The sequence below is a fragment of the Mobula hypostoma genome, chromosome 1 (assembly GCF_963921235.1).
Source record: "Mobula hypostoma chromosome 1, sMobHyp1.1, whole genome shotgun sequence".
NCBI classification, from domain to species: domain Eukaryota; kingdom Metazoa; phylum Chordata; class Chondrichthyes; order Myliobatiformes; family Myliobatidae; genus Mobula; species Mobula hypostoma.
The window spans coordinates 188,390,381-188,404,178 of record NC_086097.1 but is presented as its reverse complement, the minus strand read 5'-3'; the positions used below and the strand labels follow the sequence as shown (position 1 = coordinate 188,404,178).

General features: G+C 40.5%; 1 protein-coding gene across 1 annotated transcript in view; it reads left to right on the top strand.

Moving 5' to 3' along the window:
- LOC134353581 (copine-3-like) overlaps positions 1–13,086 on the top strand; it is a 72,817-nt gene extending 59,731 nt beyond the window's left edge. The window contains exons 15-16 of the mRNA XM_063061663.1: positions 7,552–7,788; positions 11,223–13,086. Of these exons, the coding sequence (XP_062917733.1) occupies positions 7,552–7,788; positions 11,223–11,330 (345 nt within the window). The 3' untranslated portion in view covers positions 11,331–13,086. The remainder of the gene's footprint in view (positions 1–7,551; positions 7,789–11,222) is intronic.
- The last annotated feature ends 712 nt before the right edge of the window (positions 13,087–13,798 follow it).

The following is a 13,798-nucleotide window of genomic DNA, read 5'->3' as shown; positions in this document are numbered from 1 at the left end:
CCACAGATAGATTACCATTCTGATCTTCCAGAGGACCAGTTTTGTCCCTTGAAATCGTTTTGCTCTTATAATATCTGTAGAAGCCCTTGGGATTCTCTTTCACCTTGTCTGCTAGGCAATGTCATGCCACCTTTTAGCCCCCCTAATTTCCTTCTTAAGTGTCCTTTTGCATTTCTTACACTCATGTACCTCATTTGTTCCTACCTGCTAGGCACCTCCTTTTTCTTAACCAGGACCTGAGGTTCCTTAAACCTGTTTTCCTTGTTTTTGAACCTGACAGGACCATACAAGCTCTGTAATCTCAAAATTTCACTTTTGAAGGCCTCCCACTTACCAAGTACAACTTTGCCAGTAAACAACTTGTCCTAATCCACACTTGCCAGATCATTTCTGATACCATCAAAATTGGCCTTTCTCCAATTTAGGATTTCAACCCAAGGACCAGGCCTAACCTTTAACATTATCATGGAAAAGGATAGAATCAGAAAGGACAGGAAAATTTTTAATCGGGGAAGGACAAATTATGAGGCTATAAGGCTAGAACTTGCGGGTGTGAATTGGGATGATGTTTTTGCAGGAAAATGTACTATGGATATGTGGTCAATGTTTAGGGATCTCTTGCAGGATGTTAGGGATAAATTTGTCCTGGTGAGGAAGATAAAGAATGGTAGGGTGATGGAACCATGGGTGATAAGTGAGGTGAAGAATCTAGTCAGGTGGAAGAAGGCAGCATACATGAGGTTTAGGAAGCAAGGATCAGATGGGTCTATTGAGGAACATAGGGTAGCAAGAAAGGAGCTTAAGAAGGGGCTAAGGAGAGCAAGAAGGGGGCATGAGAAGGCTTTGGCGAGCAGGGTAAAGGAAAACCCCAAGGGATTCTTCAATTATGTGAAGAATAAAAGGATGACAGTGAAGATAGGACCAATTAGAGATAAAGAAGGGAAGATGTGCCTGGAGGCTGTGGAAGTGAGCGAGGTCCTCAATGAATACTTCTCTTCGGTATTCATCAATGAGAGGGAACTTGATGACGGTGAGCACAATATGAGTAAGGTTGATGTTCTGGAGCATGTTGATATTAAGGGAGAGGAGGTGCTGGAGTTGCTAAAATACATTAGGGCAGATAAGTCCCCGGGGCCTGACAGAATAATCCCCAGGCTGCTCCACGAGGCCAGGGAAGAGATTGCTGAGCCTCTGGCTAGGATCTTTATGTCCTCGTTGTCCACGGGAATGGTACCGGAGGATTGGAGGAAGGCAACTGTCCCCTTGTTCAAAAAAGGTAGTAGGGATAGTCCGGGTAATGATAGATCAGTGAGCCTTACATCTGTGGTGGGAAAGCTGTTGGAAAAGATTCTTAGAGATAGGATCTATGGGCACTTAGAGAATCATGGTCTGATTAGGGACAGTCAGCATGGCTTTGTGAAGGGCAGATCATGTCTAACAAGCCTGATAGAGTTCTTTGAGGAGGTGACCAGGCATATAGATGAAGGTAGTGCAGTGGATGTGGTCTACATGGATTTTAATAAGGCATTTGACAAGGTTTCACACAGCAGGCTTATTCAGAAAGTCAGAAGGCATGGGATCCAGGGAAGTTTGGCCAGGTGAATTCAGAATTGGCTAACCTGCAGAAGGCAGAAGGTTGTGGTGGAGGGAGTACATTCAGATTGGAGGATTGTGATTAGTGGTCTCCCACAAGGATTGGTTCTAGGACCTCTACTTTTCATGACTTTTTATTAACGACCTGGATGTGGGGATAGAAGGGTGGGTTGGCAAATTTGCAGACGACACAAAGGTTGCTGGTGTTGTGGTTAGTGTAGAGGATTGTCGAAGATTGCAGAGAAACATTGGTAAGATGCAGAAGTGGGCTGAGAAGTGGCAGATGGAGTTCAACCTGGAGAAGTGTGAGGTGATACACTTTGGAAGGACAAACTCCAAAGCAGAGTACAAAGTAAATGGCAGGATACTTGGAAGTGTGGAGGAGCAGAGGGATCTGGGGGTACATGTCCACAAATCCCTGAAAGCTGCCTCACAGGTGGATAGGGTAGTTAAGAAAGCTTATGGGGTGTTAGCTTTCATAAGTCGAGGGATAGAGTTTAAGAGTCGCGATGTAATGATGCAGCTCTATAAAACTCTGGTTAAGCCACACTTGGAGTACTGTGTCCAGTTCTGGTTGCCTCACTATAGGAAGGATGTGGAAGCATTGGAAAGGGTACAGAGGAGATTTACCAGGATGCTGCCTGGTTTAGAGAGTATGCATTATGATCAGAGATTAAGGGAGCTAGGGCTTTACTCTCTGGAGAGAAGGAGTATGAGAGGAGACATGGTAGAGATATACAAGATATTAAGAGGAATAGATAGAGTGGACAGCCAGCGCCTCTTTCCCGGGGCACCACTGCTCAATACAAGAGGACATGGCTTTAAGGTAAGGGGTGGGCAGTTCAAGGGGGATATTAGAGGAAGGTTTTTCACTCAGAGAGTGGTTGGTGTGTGGAATGCACTGCCTGAGTCAGTGGTGGAGAGAGATACACTAGTGAAATTTAAGAGACTACTAGACAGGTATATGGAGGAATTTAAGGTGGGTTGTTATATGGGAGGCAGGGTTTAAGGGTCAGCACAACATTGTGGGTTGAAGGGCCTGTACTGTGCTGTACTGTTCTATGTTCTCCATTATTATATTGAAACTAATGACATTATCACTAGATGCAAAATGTTCTCCTACACAAACTTCTGTCATCTGCCCTGTCTCATTCCCTAATAGGAGATCTAGTATCACACTGTCTCGAGTTAGGACTTCTATGTACTGATTAAGGAAATTTCCTGAACAAAACTCTTTCCCATCAAGCCCTTTTACGGTATGAGAGTCCCAGTCAATATGTGTAAAGTTAAAATCATCTACCACCACAACCTTATGTTTCTTGCAACACACACAAAATGCTGGAGGAACTCAGTAGGCCAGGCAGCATCTATGGAAAAGGAGTATAGCCTGCGTCTTGGGCTGAGACCCTTCAGCAGGACCCTTATGTTTCTTGCAAGAGTCTGTGATCTCTCTACAAGTTTGCTCCTTTGAATCCTGTGGACTGTTTGGTGATGTATGATATAATCCCATTAATGTTGTCACACATTCCTTATTCCCCTGTTCCACCCATAAAGCCTGACTAGACGAGCTCTCCAGTCCGTTCTGTCTGAGCACTGCCGTGACATTTTCCACTTGGCCTTTGTCACATCTAAAGCAACAGAACCCAGGAACACTGAGCTACTAGTCCTGCCTCGTCTGCAACCAAGTCTTGCTAATGGCCACAATACCTTAGTTCCACGTGCTAAGCTTATTTGCCTTTCTTAGACTACTCCTTGCATCAAAACTTATGCAGCTCAGAACATTAATCCCATCATGCTTGTCCTTTTGATTCTTGACTTCGTATGTATGTAGGCTCAACAACATCTTTCTCCCCAACCACTTGATTACTTGTTCTGGCACTCTGGACCCCACCCCCCAGCAATGCTCATTTTAAACCCCCAAAACAGCACTGGAAAACCTTCCTGTTAGGATATTAGTCTACCTTTAGTTCAATTGCAAACCATCCCTTCTGTATAGCCTCACCTTCCTGGGAAGAGAGACCAATGATCCAAAAATCTGAAGTTCTCCTTCCTGTAGCAGCACCTTTAGTCACGTGTTAAACTGTGTGATCTTCCTAATTTTCGCCTCACTAGCAGGTGGCATGGGTAGCAATCCTGAGATCACAACCCTGGAGGTTCTGTCCTTAACTTAGCACGTAACTCCCTGAACTCACTTTGCAGGACTTTGTCACCGATCTTACCCATGTCATTGGTACCAATGTGAACCATGACATCAAGCTGCTCACCCTCCCATTTAAGATGGTATGTGCTCTATCTGAGAAGTCCCTGACCCTGGCACCCAAGAGGTAACAAACCATCTGGAAATCTTATTCTCATCCACAGAACCTCTTTTCTGTTACCCTAACCAACAAATTCCTTATCACTACAGTTTGCCTCTTCTCCCCAGTTCCCTACTGAGCCATAGAGCCAGACTCAAAACCAGAGACCTGACTGCAGTGGCTTTCCTCTGCTAGATCATTCCCACCAACAGTATCCAAAGTGGTATACCTGTTCCTGAAGAGCCTGCCACAGGGCTACTCTGCACCTCTGCCTATTCCCTTTTCCTCTCCTGAAAGGAATCTAGTTAACTGTGTCCTACACTTTGTGTATAACTACCTCCCTCTATCAATCCCTCAGCTTCCCAAATGATCCAGAGTCCATCCTATTCCAGCTCCAACTCCTTAACATGATCTGCAGTTGGATGTACTTCTTGTTGGTGCAGTCATCAAAGACGCTTGAGGTCTCCCTACATTCCCACATCCCACAAGAGGAGCATTCCAGTATCCCGTCTGGCATACCCACTGCTCTAAATATGAAATCAGGAAGAAAGAATAAACAATGAAAAAAAATTACCTGCTGCCTAACCCCTCCTCACTGAATCAAAGAATCAAGGCTCCAGCCTCAATGAATGGCTGACAAGGGAAATTAGGGATAGTATCAATTCCAAAGAAGAAGCATACAAATTAGCCAGAGAAAGTGGCTCACCTGAGGACTGGGAGAAATTCAGAGTTCAGCAGAGGAGGACAAAGGGCTTAATTAAGAAGGGGAAAAAAGATTCTGAGAGAAAACTGGCAGGGAACATAAAAACTGACTGTAAAAGCTTTTATAGATATGTGAAAAGAAAAAGATTGGTTAAGACAAATGTAGGTCCCCTACAGACAGAAACAGGTGAATTGATTATGGGGAGCAATTATGTGGCAGACCAATTGAATAATTACTTTGGTTCTGTCTTCACTAAGGAGGACATAAATAATCTTCCAGAAATAGTAGGGGACGGAGGGTCCAGTGAGATGGAGGAACTGAGGGAAATACATGTTAGTAGGGTAGTGGTGTTAGGTAAATTGAAGGGATTAAAGGCAGATAAATCCCCAGGGCCAGATGGTCTGCATCCCAGAGTGCCTAAGGAAGTAACCCAAAAAATAGTGGACGTATTAGTGATAATTTTTCAAAACTCTTTAGATTCTGGACTAGTTCCTGAGGATTGGAGGGTGGCTAATGTAACCCCACTTTTTAAAAAAGGAGGGAGAGAGAAACCAGGGAATTATAGACTGGTTAGCCTAACATCAGTGGTGGGGAAACTGTTGGAGTCAGTTATCAAAGATGTGATAACAGCACATTTGGAAAGCGGTGAAATCATCGGACAAAGTCAGCATGGATTTGTGAAAGGAAAATCATGTCTGATGAATCTCATAGAATTTTTTGAGGATGTAACTAGTAGAGTGGATAGGGGAGAACCAGTGGATGTGGTATATTTGGATTTTCAAAAGGCTTTTGACAAGGTTCCACAGGAGATTAGTGTACAAACTTAAAGCACCCGGTATTGGGGGTAAGGTATTGATGTGGATAGAGAATTGGTTGGCAGACAGGAAGCAAAGAGTGGGAATAAACGGGACCTTTTCAGAATGGCAGGCAGTGACTAGTGGGGTACTGCAAGGCTCAGTGCTGGGACCCCAGTTGTTTACAATATATATTAATGACTTGGATGAGGGAATTAAATGCAGCATCTCCAAGTTTGCGGATGACACGAAGCTGGGCGGCAGTGTTAGCTGTGAGGAGGATGCTAAGAGGATGCAGGGTGACTTGGGTAGGTTAGGTGAGTGGGCAAATTCATGGCAAATGCAATTTAATGTGGATAAATGTGAAGTTATCCACTTTGGTGGCAAAAACAGGAAAACAGATTATTATCTGAATGGTGGCCAATTAGGAAAAGGGGAGGTGCAACGAGACCTGGATGTCATTATACACCAGTCATTGAAAGTGGGCATGCAGGTACAGCAGGCGGTGAAAAAGGCGAATGGTATGCTGGCAATTATAGCAAGAGGATTCGAGTACAGGAGCAGGAAGGTACTACTGCAGTTGTACAAGGCCTTGGTGAGACCACACCTGGAGTATTGTGTGCAGTTTTGGTCCCCTAATCTGAGGAAAGACATCCTTGCCATAGAGGGAGTACAAAGAAGGTTCACCAGATTGATTCCTGGGATGGCAGGACTTTCATATGATGAAAGACTGGATGAACTAGGCTTATACTCATTGGAATTTAGAAGATTGAGGGGGGATCTGATTGAAATGTATAAAATCCTAAAGGGATTGGACAGGCTAGATGCAGGAAGATTGTTCCCGATGTTGGGGAAGTCCAGAACGAGGGGTCACAGTTTGAGGATAAAGGGGAAGCCTTTTAGGACTGAGATTAGGAAAAACTTCTTCACACAGAGAATGGTGAATCTGTGGAATTCTCTGCCACAGGAAACAGTTGAGGCCAGTTCATTGGCTATATTTAAGAGGGAGTTAGATATGGCCCTTGTGACTAAAGGGATCAGGGAGTATGGAGGGAAGGCTGGTGCAGGGTTCTGAGTTGGATGATCAGCCATGATCATACTAAATGGCGGTGCAGGCTCGAAGGGCCAAATGGCCTACTCCTGCACCTATTTTCTATGTTTCTATGTTTCTATGAATCAAAGCCTCAATTCCACACTCCAACACTGGCCCACTCACACAGTGGCCGCTCTGCTTATAAGTTGCATTTCTTTGCTAAGAGCCTAATTAACACATAATCCAGTGTCTCCTCGGGACTGTGTAACACAACATGTGCTGATTGACCCTGCTTGCTTCTTTCAAATTCTTTCCCCCTCCAAGCAATCCGGTGACTCCTTGGGACTGTGGCCTGCGAAATGTGCTGACAGCCTTTGCTTGCTTTTTTTAAGCTGTCTTTACCTCCAAGCAGTCGGGTGTCTCCTCCTCAGGACTGTGGTGTGCAAAATGTGTTCATGAATCTTCAGGATGCATGGAATGTCCTGTCAGGAGTGCTGGTGGTAGAGGAAGATACATTGGGGACATTTAAGAAACTCTTAGATAGACAGACGGCACATAGGGAAAGTGGAGAGCTTTGTAAGAGGAAAAGGTTGGATTGAACTTAGTGTAGGTAGAAACGTCAGCACAACACTGTGGGCCGAAGAGCCTGTGTTGTTCTATGTAAACAGTCATTGAATTTATAGTGCAAGAGGAGACACCATTCAGAAGCTTGTGCTTGTCTGAAACAACCATCCACTTAGTCCCTTCTTCCTCGTTATCCCATCTATCAAGTAATTACCTCTCAATTTAAATCATTGAAGTCTGTTATTGGCAGTAAATCCCGTGTGTCCTCTTTGGTCCTTGAAATAATTTCTAAGATGGTGTGCTTAAAAATTGATACAATAGAGTATCATATTTTCAAAGGTTTTCCCAGCATCTATTCTCAGTTTGTTTCTCCATTACTTATAGTTTTAGCTGCACTTAACTCTTAATGGAAGCTAGCGTCTTTTGTGAATCAAAATCAACCTGAAATGCTACAACATCTGTATAAATAATGGAGATTCATTCATAGGTTAAATTCCACTTCAAAACAGCTGATTAATATGGGTAAACTAAGTCACATGGTGAGATGGTTTTCTTTTCTCCTAACAGCAATACTTCATCCTGCTGATCATCACAGATGGAGTGATAACTGATTTAGACGATACACGACAGGCCATCGTTAATGCCGCTAAGTTGCCAATGTCTATCATCATCGTTGGTGTTGGTGGAGCAGATTTCAGTGCCATGGAGTTTCTGGATGGCGACGAATGTGTTCTAAAATCACCTACTGGAGAAATAGCTATCCGTGACATTGTCCAGTTTGTGCCTTTTAGGAAGTTTCATAATGTAAGTTCTGTATGGGCTTGAAACAGTGATATGATTACAAAAGTGTGTGGTATTTTCAGGGAAGTATTTATGTTTGACTCCTTTCATAACTATGGCATTTGTGATCTGCTCATTTACTGACTGTGATGGTAAGTGCCTGGTGAGTGACCACTTAGCTGTATTTGCTTGATCAGATTCAACAGTTCAAATGACTATTTAGCCAAATTCTGTATGCCTGTCCCTAAACCTTGATTCTTTCCTCCAGCTCTTTGATAGAGAAAGAGGCAACTTAGCCAATCAGGTCTATGCCAGCACCCAGAGAAACAATGCCAAGACCCAACTTCCTTGTCCTTATCTCCTGTACACCGACACGTCACTATCCCAATCAAATATCACCCCTTTCTTAACTTTTTACACCATTAAGGGACAACGTACAGCAGGCAATTAAACTACCAGCATTTCTTCTGGTCACGGGAGGAGTTCCAAACACCCGGCAGAAACTTGTGGTCATCATAAAGACAACAGGTACAGTCCAGATGGAACCAGGGTCCCTGGAGTGCTGAGGTCCCAACGCTATCTGCTGCACCGTTTACTGAACACATGTTCTTTTCCAGGCTTGAATTCGATATTTGTCTGCCTAGCCTCAAAATTCCAATTAACATAAAGTAAAATGACATCACAGTAACCCTATATTCCCAGGTCTTACAAACTTGCCAAGTTTCATTGGTGTTCCAGTCTTCCAATCATTTTCAAACTTCATGGCCTTTTGCTTCCAAACTACAAAAGTTTCTTTGGCTACTTGTTGTAACTCTACTTTTGAAACCTCTTCCTAATTTTTGTTTAGAAGATTTTGCCCATATATGCATAAATAACAATGCATCAGTACTCCAGATTTAACATTAAAGCTAATTATCATTGTTTTAATGTCCTTCATACTGCTGCTATCTTTGTGATCAGATCAGTATGTTTCTAGTTTTGATAAAGGGTCTTGGATCTGAAATATTAACTCTGTTTCTCCTATAAATTGTTGTCTGACTTGCTGCGGTCTTACAGTATTTTCTATTTTTTCTATTCTATTCCTAAATGTTTGAATTTTTATGAATGTGTTAAATCTCTATTTGTCTGATTCAATATCAGGTGGCTATTGTTATATATTTGAGTTTACATTCTAATTTCCATCCATGCTAATAGACTGAGAGCTATAGCTTTGTCTGGAAGACTGGAAACAATTTCTGAGAGATATTATTGGTTTCTTTTCAAGTCTGGAATTTAAAACACATGATTTGAGTCACTGTAGCTCATGATCATGCAATTTTAAAAAATTCCTTCATGTATTCTGCAAGGAATTGTGAGTTCTAAATCAGCTGTTTCCAACCTGCAGAGCATGGACCCCTCAGTTAATGGTAGGGGTCCATGGCATAAAAATGGTTGGGAACCTACATAATAGATGCTTAATTATTGTCATTGTTTTTGCAGCATTCTTTTGAGAAAATCAGTTTAGCAAACTTGAAATATGGCCATGTTTTGTAGCCATAGTTCCTATTATTTAAAACAAAATAAGATACAATTTGGTATAGACATGTGGTATGGTGAATGTTACTGCTGCAAAGTCACTTGTTTGCTTTTAATTAATTTGTTCTTTTATACCCATGTCTATAAAATCTGCACTATTTCACAATGCTCGGTTTACTCTTGTTTCCCCGAGGTAGTTGGCACTGCTGCTTCATTCTCTACCCTCTTTATATCACTCTGCTGAAATCCTTCTTTTTGATGAAAACATGTTACTTATTAGCAAAGCGACATTTTCTTTGCCGCTCTTTGTTATGAGAATGACATCATCACAATGTAATGGCCTAACTAGCTCCATTTTGTCTGCTTAAAGCATTTTTCAAAGGGCTATATAAAACTTATTTAGATGAATGCTTTAGTTTGCCATGCTTCTTATTTTTGTTGTAAATCACTCTTTGCCAGTTCCACACCTTGGTTATAGCACCCCTATTTGCATTTCTGTGCTCTAGCTCTACACGGGTATGAGCTCCGTAACTACATCGGCCATGGAAGGAACGCAGCGTGGATTTAGAAAAATAATGCTTAGGCTATTTTTGAGTTATTTTGAAAGATGGTGTTCACCAGCATTTAGAAGGGTTAATTTGATGTAAATGTTCAAAATCTATGGAGGTACTGAAAGATTAAGTAGAGAGAAGCCAAGACTCAGCACATTCAAAACATTAAAGCCCAACTTCTCCTGAGAGAAGTTAAAAAGCACATGTGCATGCACCTAAAGAGTGGTAGAAATGTTGATGGCTTGTCAACAAATAGCAAAGTGACTTTTATTTTTGGTTCTGACATTAGTAGATTTTAGATTGCCTAACTCATTAAGGGATATGGACACATACAAATCTGAGTTAAGTTATAGATTAGCAATTTGGATAGGAAGAAAAGTAAGTGGCTCGGCTCCAGATATCATGTTTCAAGTTTTTGTGAATGTTTCTCTGCAAGAACTATTACAATTGTATTTTTATTTTCAGTGGAACATCTTTAATCAAGTAAATAATTCTGGTGTATGCTTAAAGACTATTGATTTGGATATGTCCCCCCAAATAATTATATTATAAATCATGCTTCATTTTTATGTATTTAATTTTTGATCCAATTCAGATTGTTTTTTCCCCAAATAATAAGAATTATTAATTCTTATTATTCTTAACTGTCCTGTTGTACATACTATTTACTACTACTATTTATTACAAATTGCTATAAATTGCACATTGCACATTTAGGCGGAAACATTACAGTTCTGGTCACCGAATTATAGGAAAGATGTCAACAAAATAGAGAGAGTACAGAGAAGATTTACTAGAATGTTACCTGGGTTTCATCACCTAAGTTACAGAGAAAGGTTGAACAAGTTGGGTCTTTATTCTTTGGAGCATAGAAGATTGAGGGGGGACTTGATAGAGGTGTTTAAAATTATGAGGGTGATAGATAGAGTTGACGTGGATAGGCTTTTTCCATTGAGAGTAGGGGAGATTCAAACAAGAGGACATGAAAGTTAAAGGGCAAAAGTTTAGGGGTAACATGAGGGGGAACTTCTTTACTCAGAGAGTGGTAGCTGTGTGGAATGAGCTTCCAGCAGAAGTGGTTGAGGCAGGTTCGATATTGTCATTTAAAGTTAAATTGGACAGCTATATGGACAGGAAAGGAATGGAGGGTTATGGGCTGAGTGCAGGTCGGTGGGACTAGGTGAGAGTAAGAGTTCGACACGGACTAGAAGGGCTGAGATGGCCTGTTTCCGTGCTGTAATTGTTATATGGTTATATGGTAAAGATTTTTACTCATGTATGTGAAAGATGTAAAAAAAATAAAGTCAAGTCAATTCACTTCATATTTTATGCTAAATTTCAGCTTGTCTATATGAATTAAACTAGAATAATATTTTTTCTACGTCTCTACAGGCAACAAAAGAAGCTCTTGCACAGAGTGTCCTCGCTGAATTACCTCAGCAAGTGGTGTGTTACTTCAACACCCGCAAGCTTCGTCCTCCAAATGAGCCGAATCCTTAACCCTCCTAAATTCATAGCTACATGTTTATAATGCATTCGGCCAAACAAAGTTTCCTTAAATACCATCAGTGACACATGTATTAACATTCAATGTATTGTATGTAACATCTGTAATTTTTCATAGTTTTATGATTATTTAAAATATTTTGTTGCATTATAAATATTTTGTATGAATTTATAAACTATCTTTTTTACAAGTAGGTGAGGTCAAATCATTGTATTATAATTATTTACCATTGCTATCTGTAAAATTGTTCATTTGCCTTTGGTAACATATTTAGAAATGCTTAAAGAAGCAATCTTTTATTAGTCTTTAATATATTCTACAGTTTTTATACTATTGTTATAATTCATCTTTTGAATTTTAGATTTATATGCCTGTATCTGGCACCAATGTAAACAGCAGTTTTAGTTGTTTGATTATGAAATGAAAATGATTTGCATATTATAACTTTATAAGTATATTGTACTAAGTCTTATGGAATAATTTAACTATTGAATTTTAAAAGAAAACAGTGATTATACTGTAAACTATATTATCCAATCCATGATGTATGTTAATTACCATTTTTAGAAAGTGGTTATGTAATGATTAGAAGCCTTGGCTGTATTGATTAACTTTTTGCAATATTTATTTTTCCTAATTTTATCTTTCAAGGTTTGTTCTGTTTTATCAGTTAGAGAAAATTACAGATAAGTAGTGAATTTCAAGGAAACTTACAAACAGCATTTTGTAAACATGCAGGATGTTTAACAAACAGACAAACATTGAACTAATTGCATCTGAAGTGTTGGGATTGATTTTTTTTCAGGGGTTGGGGAGTGTAGGCACATCCTTCCCAGAAAATTCTCAAATTTAATATCAATGGGCAGAAATAGGAATTTGAAAGGGTGGGAAATTCAAGGATCTTTTTATGGCCTGTGAATTCTTGGGTCTTTCCAGCCCACATTTGAAGAATGAAAGTCCCTTTGATTTGGTAATATTTATGATGCTAGTGAAGTCATGGAACCTTAGCTTGCACATTTTCAATATATTATTTCCAAATCTGTTGTAAGAAGTACAGATGGACTGAATCAATGTTGTAGAATATTACCGCTATAGGAATACAACTAATTGTTTGCAGGCTTCCAGGTATTGAAATTGTGTCTCATTGCCTGACACTGTCCGGTGAAAGGCCATTATCTTTTTTTATTAAACTAGATGCCAACTTAACTGCTGTGTATTTCCAGCATTTGCCATTTTTATTTGTAGAATTGTGTATATTTATAAATGTTGCTCATTCATTATTTCATCAGATTCTCCTATTTAATAATTATTGCCTGTCAGAATTGCTGGAATTTATTCTTGTCATCTCATTACTGCCTCCAATTAATACACCATGGTAATGTATCATATGCATTGTTTTAAAGAAAATATTAGTTTTTAGTCATTTAGTTTTCTTGACCTGTGGAAATTAAGGCATAAAAAAAGCAATGGACAGCACTGTTAAACAATTTATTAAGCTACTTCAATAAACTTATACAATTCAGTTAGTATCAGCTCACTGTTCAACTTTCTTCCTTGTACTTTTAAGCAATGAGCCCAAGAAATTCTGCAGATACTGAAAATCCAATGCAACAAACTCAAAATGCTGGGGGAGCTCAGCAGGTCAGGCAGCATCCATGGAAATGTTTCAGGCCACAACCCTTCTTCAGGACAGGAAAGGAAAGGGGAAGGCAACAGAATATTTAAAAAAAACGTGGGCGGAGGGGAGGGAGGTTAGCTAGATGGAGATGGATGAAGCCAGGTGGGTGGGAAAGATGAAGGGCTGGAGTGCCACAACCACAGATTCGGCAGCACAGCAGACACAGCAGTTGCGCTCGTGAATATGCATGTGTCAGCTAATTACTAATTCATTGGGATAGTATTTAACTCCATTCTTTCCTTCGTAGTGCTTGTCAAGACTTGAACACAGCACAGCAATACTTCACTGCCTGTTTGCATTCAGTCTTGCCTGAGAAATTGGACTGTCGAGTCAACTGACTCTGAAGATTAGGTATATTCGTTTAATATTTAGTTGTTATTTTCAGCCGCAGTGTAGGCTTCGTTTTCCATTTGAGAGTTTTAGTTAACGGCCCTGTTTGGCCTGGCATTCATTGTTTTATTATCCCTTTTAACTCTTGTTTGCATTAAAGTCTGTGAACTATCAACTCGCTTCAGTGTCTCTGGCTCCACACTTGGGCCATATCCGAACCTGGTGACATGGAGAGGAAGAAATCTGATAGGGGAAGAGATTGGACTGTAGGAGGAAGGGCACCAGGGGAAGTGATAGGCAGGTGAGAGGAGGTAGGAGACCAGAGTGGGGAGTAGACGAAAAGGGGAGGGTAAAAAGTACCAGAAGGAGAAATCAATATTCATGCCTTCAGTTTGGAGGCAACCAAGATGGAATATAAGGTGTTGTTCCTCATCTTGGCACAAGAGGAAGCCA